This window comes from Diadema antillarum, unplaced genomic scaffold (genome assembly GCF_040938485.1).
Source record: "Diadema antillarum isolate AM-2024a unplaced genomic scaffold, OU_Dant_1.0 scf00000029, whole genome shotgun sequence".
Classification (NCBI taxonomy): Eukaryota; Metazoa; Echinodermata; class Echinoidea; order Diadematoida; family Diadematidae; genus Diadema; species Diadema antillarum.
Window position 1 is genome coordinate 7,581,692 of NW_027270918.1, and position 16,468 is coordinate 7,598,159.

At 39.7% G+C, this 16,468-nt stretch overlaps 1 protein-coding gene across 1 annotated transcript in view; it reads right to left on the reverse strand.

Moving 5' to 3' along the window:
• LOC139738716 (dynein axonemal heavy chain 6-like) overlaps window positions 1-16,468 on the reverse strand; it is a 90,001-nt gene that overhangs the window by 25,882 nt on the left and 47,651 nt on the right. Inside the window, exons 46-61 of the mRNA XM_071649356.1 lie at window positions 15,783-15,912; window positions 14,733-15,007; window positions 13,882-14,057; window positions 12,812-12,914; window positions 11,490-11,678; window positions 9,450-9,640; window positions 8,752-8,880; window positions 8,220-8,308; window positions 7,008-7,227; window positions 6,141-6,311; window positions 4,556-4,723; window positions 3,906-4,184; window positions 2,758-2,919; window positions 1,872-2,078; window positions 1,223-1,404; window positions 359-467 (exon numbers count right to left, since the gene is read on the reverse strand). Of these exons, the coding sequence (XP_071505457.1) occupies window positions 359-467; window positions 1,223-1,404; window positions 1,872-2,078; window positions 2,758-2,919; window positions 3,906-4,184; window positions 4,556-4,723; window positions 6,141-6,311; window positions 7,008-7,227; window positions 8,220-8,308; window positions 8,752-8,880; window positions 9,450-9,640; window positions 11,490-11,678; window positions 12,812-12,914; window positions 13,882-14,057; window positions 14,733-15,007; window positions 15,783-15,912 (2,780 nt within the window). The remainder of the gene's footprint in view (window positions 1-358; window positions 468-1,222; window positions 1,405-1,871; window positions 2,079-2,757; window positions 2,920-3,905; window positions 4,185-4,555; window positions 4,724-6,140; window positions 6,312-7,007; window positions 7,228-8,219; window positions 8,309-8,751; window positions 8,881-9,449; window positions 9,641-11,489; window positions 11,679-12,811; window positions 12,915-13,881; window positions 14,058-14,732; window positions 15,008-15,782; window positions 15,913-16,468) is intronic.

The window sequence follows — 16,468 nt, forward strand, 5'->3', positions numbered from 1 at the left end:
AACTGTCGCAAATTGCCACTGGCATAGACAACACTTTCATACATCCTGGCTCCTGGTGAAAGTTTCATACACATTAAACTTTCTGGTTCCACATTATCAGTAAAAATTTGTAGTTAAGCTGGAGTTTCAGATATTGTTAACAATGATACTGAAAATTGGCATATACTTGCATTACATTCTCTGGCAAAATGATGTCAATCTAGCTACAAATGTCTGAAAACAAACACGTATTGTACTCACAGCCAAGATATTGCACATCAGCTGCTTAAAAAGCAACCTCTATTCAAGCAAGTATTTTTTTTCCCTCTGGAGTTGGGTTATTTCACTAATGCAAGATTTATCAGAAACAGAAACTCACCTTAGCCTTCTCCTCGATCTTGGGTCCTAGAGCCACCAGTTCATCCTGCATGGCATCTACCAGTGAGTTAGCCTCGCCCAACTTGGACAGACCAACCCCAAGACGGTTCCTGTGCAGTGAAAATAACAAGGACACTCACTGCAAACTTCTGTGGACGCTATTCAAAGGGTGATGGGTACTCGCATAATTTTCACACACAGGGAGCAAGAATAAAGTTGTCTTTTATACAAGTGAATAACCTAGATGAAGATGTGAAATGAGTTTGTGTTTTTCTCCCTTCCCCCACTCTCTCTCCATCTCTCCATCTATGTATGTATGTATGTATGTACTATCTATCTACATGTATCAATCTATCTATCCATCTATCTATTTATCTATCCATCCATGTATCTATCTATCTAGCTAGGTAGCTATCTAGCTATCTACATGTATCTATCTATCTATTATGATGAGTGTGATTGATGATTTAACCAGGAAGGCTGGCTCATTCTGTATTTTTTTTTTTTTTTTTTGCTTTATTTACTTTGCAGGTGGAATAGAAGAGCATTGACTTTGACAAGTTCCAAACTATGCAAAATAGCAAAATCCTGCTAAGTGATCAACTCATCACTCAGATGCATCAATGCATATTGGAGTATATTTTGTATCAGAAGAACTGATATACCGGTATACAATTTTTGTATATCCAACCAACAGTTTGCATACATCCTATCATTACTTTGGCAAAGTGAATGTCATGACTATGTAGGTGCTACAAGTTAAAGAAATACCAAAAAGACACCAAACGACAAAAACAACACTGCAAGCTGAAATAAATGATATCTGAGGATCCAGGCAAGTCTTGGGCCTGCTGCCTGAACTCACTTGTTGTTCATGAAGTGACCCTTCTGTTCCCCCAGCATGTTGGAGTAGAGCCTGATGAGATCCAGGTAGCTGCTAGGTGTGGTGTAGTAATGACGCCTCATCTCGTTGTAGTATCTCACTGACTCCTTGGTCACATCGCCGTGGACACCCACGCACACTTGGGCAATGTTTTCCTTCAATTTCTGTCAGGACAGAAGATCAAAAGTGGATCGCAAATTTCACTGCACATGTGCGTTGTATATTACCAAGCATCTTCCCAGCTTTATAAGTCTGTAAAGCTTAGAGTTAGTGACGGCCGTAATACAGTCTTGCCCTTATCTTCAAGTGCTCAAACGAATTCCCCTTTCATCACCAAGCGGTTGAAAATGATGCTTCATAACCTAACTGTTTTCAGATTATGTCAATTAAAGATATGAAAGATAAAGAGACTAAGGGAATGTGCCAGTAATTCAAAAAACTAACTATTTCAACATACAAACACTATATAAGATCTCCTTTGATGATTGATCTACATATGCAGGTCTACTTTATCCTATGATAAACATTGAGTCAAGCAAAAGTACAGTGTATCTCTATGCTAGCCAGTTCCTCTGATAATCAACAATTCATAAACTCAAGAATAACTCCAACTTAACTGTCATGCTCATACCTGTGGGTCTGAGTCTCCAGTGATCCCTTTGAAGTCAACCCTCATGAGGAAGACATGAGCCACCCTCAGCATGGCCTCAGTGCTCCACTCATCGTACCAGTCCAGTGTGCAGCAATTCACCAGGGAGGGGTTGGCACGGCAACGCTGCCGGAAGGCATCACCTGCCGGACTGGTTGCCAGGACAACGTGAAGCCTGGTTCTCACTCTCTGGAAGGAGGACACAGGGAAATTAGAATCATCTCCAGTGTTAATATTGTATTTTTAGTTGACTTCATAAATAGTTTTCTAAAGTGGCTGTAAACTATCACATTCATAAAACTGCATACTATGTCAACATTGCCTTCATGTCAGTGCACTTAAAATCAACTTTTTATTCTTTTTTGTGACTATGAATATCATTTCTTCTTGAGAGATTAGCATCCCTGACAGGATGGTGGTTTGACAGGATTTTAGTAATAATAATAATAAAATATGGAAAATTTATATAGCGCTTAAGACAAACATGTTTTAAAGTGCTTCACAATTATCAAAAAATAGACAACATACAAATCAACTACGAATATAGATAATTTTAGTCAGTTTACAATACAGAAACTGAGACTGTTCAAGCCAAAATGAGCCTACATATGATTGGAAAGACTTGGACATAACTCTAATGTAACAAATTATGAGTCTGATGAGCTTTAAAGTCAAGCGATTTTGAAAATGCTCAATGAGCTCTAAGGCTTAGTAGAAACATGAATATCTTTATTTGGGAGACTGAATGCTTTACATATAGAAGAGCATTGGTGCGTGTAAGGGCAAACTATGCTTGACAGGGCTTATAAAACAAAAGCTCAGACAAACAGTTTGTGATCAAGTCTGGGAGATAACACTTTGAGCTGACCTGTATGAAGAAGGAGTAGACAGCCTCTCTGTTGTCGGGCATGTCAGCATCCTGGGCAGCTCTCTTCAGCTCCATCATGATGGCCTCCATGTCGTCATTGTCAAAGAGGTCAGGAACCTCACCAGAGTTCAGCACACAGTTTATATCCTCCAGGAAGGACTCCTGGATAAATATAAATAGTGATTTGTGGTGAGCAGCAATACTCACCATGTGTTGTAATGCATTCAAGTAAATTTTAAACTCAACCTTTAAGAAAATCATCATATAATATGATCTGATACATTTGTAATCACACATACTTTAAACAAAAACAATATAATCATCACTATGAATATTGTTTGGGGTTTTTTTTTAGTCAAGTGTCTGTTTTATCAACATCACCCTCACCACAATATATTTAAAAGTCAATACAGAATCCTTGTAATTAAAGAACACACAGATAAAACATTATCATAGTTTCTTCTATCAACATTCAGACTGTTTTTACAGAAAACAATAACAATGTATTTGACACAATTGCTATTATCTACAAAGAGAAACACTGTCATATACATTGTATCACTCGAATGATGAAGAAGCATCTTGACAATCAGACCATATCACACTGACAAATTTTGTCATTGACGACTGACAGTTGTAAAGGGGCTTACAGTCTAACCATCACATGACTATTAAGCCATCTACTCGGAAGGTCATCTTCTGTTTCATTCATTATTCTAATGGTACACTGTATATAATGTACACTGTAAACACTTTATACATAAACTTATGCTTTGTAACATATACATGACTTGTTTGTATATCCATAGTACGGTTCATGTGCCCTTGTAAATAGTGTATATAATTATGGTGTTTTTGTTATATTTCACTCAGCCTTATCTTTGATATCATTTTGTCTATAATCTGTAGGGGGACTACATTTAACAAGCAGTGCTTCTAAGTAGTCCCCTCCACATTTGTATATGGTGTTATTCTATCTCAGAATATCACTATATCTTGTATATACATGTAACATACTGTGTATAGTTTTGATATAATGTCCACTATGTGTTATACCCTGTATATTCTATCATATAATGTCCACCATGTGGAATATGAATAAATTTCATTTCATTTCATTTCATTTCAAGCCACGCCCATACGGTTACCTTGACGATGTCACTGTCGGTCAAGAGAAACACCACGTTGACCCCCTGCACTCCGGCCTTCCTGAACACCTTCTTCAGGTCATCCCTGAAGTCCGCCTGGCCGTAACCCCTGGTCAGCATCAGCTTGAAGAGCTCACAGCCGGCCACGTGACAGGCCAGCTGGACGGTGGTGGACTTGCCCGTGCCGTCCAGTCCCACCAGGACCATGTGACCGCCCGGCTGGCGGAACACCCTGGCCGCCCTGACGATGTGTTCCAGTGCCTCGCGGAAGAACACAAGCTATGACAGACAAGCCAAACAAACATAAAGCATTAGCATAATGTAGGTTTAGCGGTAGAAAGGTGCAAACACAGAAATCGTAGTTTCTGTACCTAGCCATGACACGATTAAACTATGCTCCTTCTTGATAATCTAATTTACAATAATTCTTGCTATCTTCTGTTCATCAAGAGGCACAGATCTTGCAGTTAGCCAATTGCCCATACCACTCACTGCAAGCTACGGCTATTTGCACGAGTGCATTACTACTCATCACAGTATGCTCTATTCAAAATTGGTGTACAAAATAAATGAATAAATTCCGTTTTCAATCAAGTCACAGTAAGATGGCAACTGAACAGCACTTTGTGCCAAGTTTTATCCTGGCTTACCTGTCCTCCGGAGTAGTTGATTCGGACGAGGTATTCCTCAAGGATGGTGGCAAGTTTGTCGTAGTCATTGATTGGTCTGTAGATACGCTGTGCTGATGGTACGTTCAGGTCTAAGAAGTCCCCAAACAAGAAAGGTTCATCCCGCAGCTTCTCTGCCGACCATTTCACCTGATTCACAAAGATATTGTAATGCACAGCTTCATGCAAATGACAATCCAATCGGCTTCACTAATCATCTCAGACAAACTGCATGTAAAGAGTTATTAATCTTTAACCCTATTCTAACTGGGCTATTTGAGACCAAGTTTTTACTGAGGGGGGGTCAATTTGACCCCCCCTTCAGCTCTCGGCCGCCGATCGCGCGAACACCGCGAAATTTTGCCTGAAGATAGAGCTGGATGTCAACTACAAGATTACATGGTCATACAATAGAAAAATATTGCCTTTCTATTTTTAATAAATTAATTATGCAAATTTGTGCATGAAATCATATTTTTACCTATAACTCCATTAAAAAGACTGGAGGATTGCTAAATTTTTGTGTCAGAATTCCTCAAGACACATCAAACAATTTTTGTGCAAAAAAATAGCTCAATTGAAATCAATTTCTTTTGTTTTTTATTGTTTTGTTAATTTCTTATGTATTTTATTGTTTTTTCAACCTTTTGTTTTCTATTGTTTTTTTGCCAAAATTTGTTGCAGGCACTTTTTCAGGCTTATCTACACTAGAATTTATTAATTTCAATGGTTAAAAGTTGAAATAATCTAATCTATATCAATTTAACCAAAAAACACAATTTGCATTGGATTTGCACACGATATCATGAATTTGAGCTGTTTTTTGGTTGATATGCGTATGCAAAACATTACGTAACTTCAAAACGGTGTAACTGGACGTCGCAAATTTGGTCTCAAAATATGCGGGAGACTTCAATGAAAGAATTTGTGAAACGACACGGCAAAATCTTTGCGCGTCGCGAAATCGTGGCTCGAAACGTCGAGGGGGGGGTCAATTTGACCCCCCCCAGTTAGAATAGGGTTAAAAGTCCCTGATACAGAACCTCACATTATGAAAAGTGAATTATACACGCATTGAGCCATATAGCTTCACTGATAGAATATACAACTGTAGTTTCTGTTGCCATTGATTGTCAAATTGCCGTATATCAACATATGAAGGATGATTTGCCAATCAGTAACACAAGAATCATGTTGTTTGTTCATGTTTATAGCACTCAACATGGACAATGAATATATCTAGCTTGGGGTAGGTTTTATCCAACTGGAAATCTTCCAACAGATCATCCTAAAACCAGGATTTTTGTCATTTTGGCAATTAGATATCATTGCTGCATAATCTTTAAAAAAACAAATGAACAACTAAACAAGCACTCAACATACAACAGCTGCAGATACACAGACACTTAACATATGCCCAAAGGGGAGCAATTCAGCGATATACTTTACTTTGTAGAGAGTTATGCCATGCAATTCAGCAGGTAAACTCTTGTTTAATTGCACTAAGTGCCCCATGACTGCATTGAGTGTTTACAGGTACATGAAGGAAATTCCCCTCATGTCTTACCTTAAAGTAGTTGTGCATGTCATCAGCCAGAAACTCAAAGAACTTCATGCGGTCAGTGTCGTCCACCAGTCGGTCATGGAAGACCCGCATGGCTTCATGGGCCAATAGCTGGGCAGCGGAGTTGGTGGACGTTACAGTGGACTCATCGGCCAGCAGTAAGCCCTGGATCACCTGTAAGAATGACCATCATGCACATACCCGATATTCAAATAAACAACTTATCCCAAAATGACATTGATAGATATCGATATTCAGTCTCTCATAGCATAGAAGCAATGAATATCAATTCTTATTATGTTGTGCACACAACCTAAGTTGAGATACACATCCAATATCTATGTCACTGCTTTCATATCTTACAAAGATTACAGCATTCCAATAATTAAAATCATCACAATATTGATGAGGCACATGAAAATATACACAACCAAATTATTTCATTGTCATAGGCTGACCAAGGAAAAAAAGAAAAAAAAAATCAGCTTTACAAGAAAAATTTAAGTTCTCTGACTTCAATAACCTATCTTGAGTCCTGAAATATCTTGTGATTTACAGATTAAGCACATTATCCAATCAGCGATCTGTTTCAAGGCAGGGGGTTTAAGAAAAGAGCATTTCTGAGTGAGATGTGCTTTAAATACCATCTTCGCTTGTTGTGGCCATAGTCTTTCTTCAAGGAGAACTCCTTGCAGAACAAGCAGAAGACAAACATCACAAAAACTTTTCATGTAATCAAGCCAGAGGAAAACTCAAGGCTGGCCAGCGATTAACTCCATTATCACCTCTTGCCAAATGTAGGATATGAGATGTCACTGAGAGTTAAGAGTCATGGTTCTAAGAGGCTTAATGGGAATTATACAATTGTACCTTGGACAGATCTCTCAGATTGAACGTGTAGTGTGACTTGGCGGGCGTGGGGAGGATGTTGGCACACATCTTGTAGTAGATGGCGATGGAGGCAGAGACGAGGGGGTTGAGGAGCTCCCTGACGTCCGGCAGGAAGTCCCTGTTCTCCAGGAATTGACCCAGCTCCACCTGGTAGATGTGCTGCAGGGACCGGGTGGAGGGCTGGGGCAGGGACAGCATGCTGGTAGGCAGGCGGGGCACAGAAGGGGAGAAGAGAAACCAAAATCCACAGGAAAAAACATAGATGAAGAGTGCATTTGTGTTTCTACGGCAGTAATGAATATAACTCATACTTTCATTGAAGGAGGCATGCACACACAACAAAATATATTTTATGCATCTTCATTGGGCAAGCTCCCTTGGAGTGCAAACAGCACTCAAGAGGTTGAACATTATTACAAAAACATTCCTGCACAGCGTAATTATGACAAGCAAGGTGCACACTAATTTAGTGCACACATGCATCCTGCCTGAACAGATTATGCGTGCATAATTAATGAGCCTGTGTATGCATGTCTCCCAGACCACAGACATAGATTGGGGCTTGAGCAATGTTTGCTCTTTTTCAATACAAAGCATTTCTTAAAATATTCCTCTCTACTTTTTACAAGTTAATAAATAAAACATGTAGCAAAGCAGGGGCGGATCCAGGAATTCCGTAAAGAGGGGGGGGGGGCGTTTACAAAATTAAAGGGGGGCGCACGCACCCCTCCCCCCATTTTTTCTTTTTATTTCTTTTGTTTCAACAAAAAATAAAGGGGGGGGGGGCGTGCGCCGGTTGCGGTCCTCCCTGGATCCGCCCCTGCAAAGTGTTGTCTTTCATGGAAATGAAAACTACAGAGTGTACGCTTAACAAAATTAACTACTGTAAAAGTGGAAATTTTCGCGCATTTCGCGCAACCAGAAACTAGCGTGAAAATAAAAGCATGCGAATATCTTTGCTTGCCGTATGTTCCTGTACTTGGTGTCTTGATTCCGCGGAATTAAAAACACGCGAAACTCTTCTCACCGGGCCAAGCGCGAAAAATTAGTCGCGCAAAAATATCCACTTTTACAGTATAGGGACATGCTTGGAAGGCATTATGCAAAATGACACACGACTGAATTACATTTCAAACTTGTTCCCTATGTCATAGATGTGTACATAACAAAAGGATTAAGGTCTTAACTCACCAAAAGTGTTTAAGGAGGCGAGGGCTGACTGGATTCCGTCCCCCTCCCAGGGGGGCACAAGCAGCCACCACTGTCACATCAAGAATGTTCTGTGTAGGGGGAAGGAAAAGGATTCTTGATACAAGAACTTGTCCTCTTGTGTGTACAATGACAATTAATATGACCCAGGAAGTTTTTGTAAAGTTTTCAAGTAGTTTTGTATTTCTTTTTTCAGAAAAAAAGCACTAAATAGAGAAAAAAGTACAGTTTGTTGTCATTGGTCACTGCTTATTACCATTACACTTGAAGTCTGCTACTTGTAATAGGGCATTCAAGGTTACCCCATCATAAAGCCACAAGGTTTAAAGCACTAAAATTTCATATATTGATATATTCAGATTTAGTGTAAAGCCACTGCACAATGCACAACACCATTGTGATCTATAAAACCTATGGGTTAAACAAGAAAATGCTACAGCTGAATTGTGAAGAGTTTTTTAAACAGCAGATGGACCCCTTAAATTCGTGGTCCCATGCATCATTGGCACCTCACCTTCCATGCCAGCCTGGTGGTATCATAGAAACCCCTCAGCTCCATAAACTGTCTCAAGAGCTCCAGAGGGGGCTGGGCTCCGTACTGCTCTGGGGCTGGCAGATTGAGGTCATCCACAAACACCAAGACCTGTGGGAGACACCGTCAAACATTTGAATTCAGACTGTAGACATCTGAATATATGTAACACTTTGGAGAGTTATGAACAGTAAAGAAATAAATTGCATGTTGTTATGATTACAGTTAACAAGTAATTGCAAACTAAAAGTGAAATAACACACACGATCAGAGATAATTTGCAATGACGATGAATGATGTCAAAAGACGTTTAACTGTTCTATCATAATAATATTACATAAGTAGGCATAACTCCTTATGTCTTTAGTTCATAAAAGCACATAAATTCTTTAATCACAAGAAAAATAAACAAACTAACAAACAAACAAACAAACAGACATCAAATCCACAGACAGTCTATATATTTCAGTGGCTTCCCCTGATCCTGTCTGGACACATTTGTTGATGTTACACTGTTGTGGAATGGTATTGATATATAAATGATCTATTATTCAAATATTACCATTAGCAGTGTGTCAAGACAAACATGCCCACATCAATATCAAAGTTAGATATATGAATGATCACATGCATATAACACTAAGAGACAATACACAGAGATGCATCTCTGGAGGACTGACCTTTTTGCCCCGAGGGCCCACCATGGTATCCCGGCCCCTCTTGACCAGCTTGTGCTGGATCTGGGTGGTCACTCTGGCCGGAGAGGTCTGGGCACTGAGCTGCAGCGTGGTGCTCACCACTCCACTGGCCTGCTTGCGCACCTGACCGGTCATGAAGGTCAGATCAAGACTTCCACCTCCAATGGCGCCACCTGAGGAAAAAGAAGGTAAATACTTTAAAAAACGCTCGGAGCTTCGATACATTCACTGGCTCTGCATTTTGTTTTTTGAATGCATGGAAAACATTCTCATAGAAAAAAAGGTTGAAGAGATCAGTGCTATGTGCCACTTGTAAATTTCTCATTCTTTATTCTCAATGTTCATTCTGTAGTTGCACAAGTAATAGCAGCAGGTGGAGTCATAAATGAAACATTGCAGTGTCTAACTACAGCGTCAAGAATCAAAACCATTTCTTTTTGCTATCAAGACGCATAAAATGGTCTTGGAAACACCTCGAACTCTTTTATTCAATCTATGGCCCTTTTAATAGCCTATTTTTTATTGTTTATATACATACACATGTATGGCTCTTCCATAAATATTCCTGTGAAAATAACGCGTAATGTAATTAACAAGAGCTCAACCATCAATGAGAACTGGATGTGTGTGATGTCATCAATGTCACATGACATCTATTTTCTAATCTTCCACTTGAATATTTTACTCCTACTTTGAACAGACATCTTGGAGAAGAAGAGAAGAACAAAGAGGGCGAGTGAATTTTTCCACATCTGCTTCTTTATAACTCGTGTAGAATTATTGCCAATGAGGGATATCAACCGCATACACAATTTACTGACATGCACCTGTAAAGTGCTGGATTTATTTCAAGGACTGTAGAGTGTAACCACTGATCTCTATAGAAAATATGTGGATATCCCACAGGCCAATCACTTGGAAGCCACCTCGCCGCCATCTTACGACACACATCACCCATACACTTGTGTATGGAACTCATGAGGTCGTGTGATCTTGGTGACAGTCTCTGCTGGAAGATGCTTGCAAATCCCCATAGAGTGTGCCTGGTAAGATGGTGGCATTGCGGCTTCACGTGTTGGTACAGCATGAAAGGGCCAATGAGATATCCAGATATGTTCTATAGAGATCAGTGGGCTGCACGCACTTGAACATACATTGTACATGTACAACTCTCTCTCTCTGTTCTGCCATGGACGTCACTGCCCGTTGGCAATCACTGATGCAGTAAGCCTCCTCCAGCTCCCTCTATCGTTGCACGAATGCAGCAAGGTAGATGCTCTCTCGCCAGCTATCCCAGCCATCGCGGAAAGGAAAGTGAGTTGTTGTCGTCCACGTGATCTCTTTCCGTTTACAAATCCAGTCAGGACTAGATGTTCAGTTTGCCTCTTCCTCACAACATGACCCAAAAACTGCATCTGACGTTTCCTGATGGTCGAGAGCAGCTCACGTTCAGCCGACACCATTTCTAGCACTTCTGTGTTTGATTTTCTCTCTGTCCATGATATTCTCAACATTCCCCTGTAGCACCACATCTCAAAACTTTCTATTCTGTGTCTCATGGCTTTGTTAACTGTCCATGTCTCGGCGCCGTATGTCATAGCTGACCACATGTATGTCTTCAAGAACCGTTTCCTTGTGGCGATGGACAATTTGCGGTTCGTCATCACCTTGCGCATGTTCTGAAACGCTGTCTTTCCAATGCCGATTCTACGCTTGATTTCTTGTTCTGAGCGGCTGTCTGAAGTCAGCAGGCTACCGAGGTAATTGAAAAATGACACCTGCTTCAGCTCTTGTCCATTTATGACTATCGAACATCGAGGTGGCTGTGCAGTTTTGCTGAAGACCATGGTTACCGATTTCCCGATGTTAATCGACAGCCCCTTTTCCTCACTTGCTCTGAAGACAACATCCATCAATCTCTGCAGTTTCAACATGTACAACTACACAGTCAAAATCCATAAACTTGAGCCTAAATGTGAATGGTAACTTTGATTGACTAATCCTCATCCCACTTGCACCTACCTGCATCTGCATCCTCGTTGAGTACGCTGGCCGTCAGGGCGGAGATGTTGGACAGGATGTTGGTTCCCCGGTCGCTGTAGTTGAAGACTTCCCCGAGGATGGTGCCGTGCTCTGTGGACGTCCCCTTATCTCGGCACAGACGCTTCAGCATGTGGCTGATCAGGGCTGACTTACCCACCCCGGAATCCCCTGTGAGACAAGGGTTATGATAGAAGGCACGCAAGCGTGGTTACCTTCAATAAGTTTAGAGCTTACAGCAAGATTTTACCTTTCACTTAAAGTACAGTAATGGCACCTACAGATTGTTTGAAGATGCACAAGCTAAGATGTATGCCTAACCTTTATACACTTTTAGTTCATTATTTGAAATTAATCCATGAAACACATGCCAGGCAATAGCATATTATGCAAGAAGAAGAGAGTCTGAGAATTTTCTACCTACTCTACTCTGATGTCTAGATTCAAGAGACATGTATGTATTCATCTGTTCTAAAGGACAGAAATCAGAACAAAAAGCAAACATACAGAGGTTACAATTTAACCCTATTCTAACTGGGAGGGGGTCAAATTGACCCCCCCCCTTGACATTTCGCGCCACGATTCCCCGACGCGCAAAGATTTTGCCGCATTGTTTCGTGACTGTTTTTCATTGAAGTCTCCTACATATTTTGAGACCAAATTTGCAACGTCCGGGTACACCGTTCTGAAGTTACGTAATGTTTTGCATATGCATGTCAACCTGAAAACAGCTCAAATTCATATCGTGTGCAAATCCAATGCAAATTGTGTTTTTTGGTTAAATTGATATAAATTAGATTATTTCAAGTTTTAACAATTGAAATTAATCAATTCTAGTGTAGATAAGCATGAAAAGGTGCCTGCGACAAATTTTGGAAAAAAAACAATAGAAAACAAAAGGTCGAAAAAACAATAAAATACATAATAAATTAACAAAACAATAAAAAGCAAAAGAAATTGATTTTGATTGTGCTATTTTTTTACAAGAAAATTGTTTGATGTGTCTTGAGGAACTCTGACACAAAAATTTAGCAATCCTTCAGTCTTTTTAATGGAGTTATAGGTGAAAATATTATTTCATGCACATATTTGCATAATTCATTTATTAAAAATAGAAAGCCAATATTTTTCTATTGTATGACCATGTAATCTTGTAGTTGACATCCGGCTCTATCTTTAGGCAAAATTTTGCGCAATTGGCGGCCGACATCTGAAGGGGGGGGGGGGCGGGGTCAAATTGACCCCTCCCCCCAAATGGTCTCAAATAGCCCAGTTAAAATAAGGTTAAGTCCTTTGCTACCTACCTGTAAGAAGAACTGGCTTCTTGTTGAGTATTAGCAGGCTTGTCAGGAATGAGTATCTGATGGTATCCACTGTAGTAACTAGCTCACTGTCTTCAAGAGAGACCTGGAGATGACAGGCAAGAATTTTCAAAGTATTCCTTTCTACTCTATACATCATTCTTATTTTCACTGGTATCAGCTGAACTGTATACGCTATATCTTTCATTAGGGATCCTCATGACTAAGATTCAACCTCTGGCAAATAACAGTTCAACAGAAAATTATGCATCAATATCAGGTTTTAAGACAGAAGAAAACATTTTGATGACTTAAAAAGTTCCATTATGGCACAAGATATACTGTAAAAACAACAAAAAGTATTACAAAGCTTTGCGCATTTCGGACTGAAATGGCCTTGAAATAGTAAGACATCAACAAAACAAGTCAATTTCTTCAGGTCAAGACGATATCATGCATGTGAAATAGCGGCTTGATGGTAACAAGTTCGGGAGAAGTCTAGCTTGACAGTATAGGGAATACATTCGGCTTAGGAGAAACACAGACTCTAATGTCCATTTGTCATCTGCATTGATGGCTAGCAATGATGATATATTAACAGTTATTGCACTTTAATTTTCAGCAATCATTTGTAAGCATCATGCATTACCCTACACCCATCACTTATAGTACAGCGCACTCCCATTTAAACGAACACACTTATAACGAAACTTTCATTACGACAAAGTACACATTCAGGTCCCAAAATTATAGTCTACCAGTTTATATCTTTATATATCTTATTATTCAGCTATAACGAAATTTTGATGTAACAAATGAAAACTGCCGATCCCAAGGACTTCATTAGGAGGAGAGTTGCTTGTAATCAAAACTTTGCACATCAAGTCTCAAGTAACTGGGTCCACGAAATAAATGTAGAGCATGGGCCTTAACCCATGGAGGATGGGCTGATTTTGCTATAATACACATTTCTCATAGACACCTACCTGAGTTTACTCGATACTCATCTTCAACTGGTTAAGACACAAGACTTAATAGGAAATAAAACCAAGCAAAGAACTTAAAGCCCATACCTCTTTGCTCATCTGATTGGTAACCCCCAGCTGCTCCCCCAGGGAGACGTGGATCACACCCTTGTCGATGAGGGACTTGGTGCTCGGAACCAGCTCATCCCACGGCACAAACTTGCCACTCTCGAGATTCACAAAGTAGTGGAAGATGGTCCGGCTTCCCGACGGGAGTCTCACTCCTACAAGAAAGCAACAAAGTTATTGAAATATAGTTATGTGTACAAACATGGCAGTGAAAATGGAATAATGATTTTGGCCATAACTTACCATTTACACTTGTACGTCATATACTCTACAACATTTGTATGGATTGTGACTCACTGATTAGATGTTGAAAGATCAATGATTCACTCACAGATATAAATATTTGAAATATTTTGTATTTATATTATGATGTTGTTTTCATGATTATTTATGATTTTGGCGGAAATAAACAATTAATGAAATGAAGTGAAATGAAAGATTCTATTTATTCATTTTCTTTACCAGGATAGAAAACACTTGTAACACAATGTCACTATACATGTGCATCCTTCTTCTCTATTTATTTAGACTGAATCATCATAAATGGATGCATATGGGTATCGAATCATTACAGTGCTTATTTCCGTGATGTCTGGAATGATAAGGTATTAGAATAGAACCAATGTTTGAAAAAACGAAAAGTCTGATCACCTCTATCATTCTTTAGAATGGTCAAATATCCTCAAGTGTGTCAGCTATCATCTGTAGTTATCATATGTTAACATACATCAGAACAGCATTCACTAGAATGATGCTCTTTCACTGCTTGAGTTTCAGTTGGAAATTTGAGTGAAAGAAACTTCACTAGTGAAAGGAGGTCAAAATCTTACCCAGTGGAGGCTCAGTGTCAAACATATCATGCACAAAGCCGTCAAACTCGTAGGAGAGATTGAGCTCCACGACTTCGCTCTTCTTCCCTCCTCCTCCTCCTCCTCCTCCGCCTCCTCCTCCTCCAGCTGGTCCAATGGAGATACCCCCATCATCATCACTGTCATCCTCCCTCTTCAGGACACCTCCGATGGACCAGACGTAGCAGAAGACGAAGATCTTGCCCAGGATGTTGTGGAACTGGTCGGGGTATTTCTGGAGGTACCACTCTTTGGTGCTAGAGGTGATAGTGAGAAACAACAACACAGACAGATTAATGAATAGATGACAAGTAGATTGACACATAGACTATCATTAGACAGACATACATGTATGAAGGTATTGATAGATATACAACTACTTGTAGTTGGCAACAACATGTAAAGGAAATTAGAGAGATACATGACAGGAAGATAAACAGTCTGATGAATAAGCGAAGAAGCGATAGCTTAAAAATCAAGAAAATGTCACTTTTCAGGCTGTCTGTTAAATGTAACAGCACACATTTATCATATTTTAATTTCTTAAGTGTATACATATACTCCAGACAAACAAACAAAATATATCACACCAACTACAGTGTATGGTGCAGTAGTCAGTTCCAAGGTACAATGTGGATTAGTATGTACACTCACTGTTAGCACCAGTGAATCACAGCTACCCCATATCATTTGATTTTGTAAATGAGATCAATCATTTTTCATGATTTAATCATCTCAGGGGGGCGTTTCATCAACGAGTTCGTCGGAGGTTTTCACCGACAAATTTGCTATCAGCCAATCAGACGCAAGGATTTGAACTGACAACTGTTAAAAGCTAATGAAATCCTTGCGTCTGATTGGCTGATAGCAAATTTGTCGGTGAAAACTCCGACGAACTCGTTGATGAAATGCCCCCCAGGTGTGATGAGTCAAGAAAAGATTAGGATATACTGAAACCCAACTTTCTTTGTTTCCTCCAGTATATTATGATTTTAAGACAACAGTAGGATGAGGATCAGGCAGTTTGCTTACCTTGCCTTGTTGGACTGAACTTTGGGCTTCTCTGGGGGCTTCTTCTTCCCTCCCCTCCTGTTGCCTGCCCGGGATGACCGTCCAGAATGACTGGACAGCAGGCTTTCGCCACTGGACGGTCTATCATCATCTGCCAAATACACAATACAGGCAATAATACTTGTGAAAGCATGTTTTCAATTTTATTCAGACAACATATGAGACGGCTGGCTGCATAAATACACTTGTTACTCTGTCTACAAAAGCTTGAACACAATTGGCATATGGATGCATAAAAACCTAAGGAAATATTTCACAGCCACTGACTTAAAGACTGTGGCATCTCTCGCCATTTGAACATCATGGAATCTATACTTGGTCACGTACTCTGTCAAGCACTAGCCTGAGAGACGATAAAGCGCTTCATGTCAAAATGTTCAAATATCATAAGGAAATATGATTCAGATATTAGATGTACACTGGTATTAGAATGATATACTCTTGTATATTTATATCCCTTCACTGAGAGGATTATTGGGTATTCTGCTAAATATATCTACAGCTGTACTTGTATTCACATAATGACTATGGGATTTGATATACTACAAATTTTGAAATGCTCCACATATTTTGTTGAAGTGGACAAGGTATGAAGAATAAACATCATGCAACGTTTAAAATCTGTGACTATCTGAAGCACAAGCAGG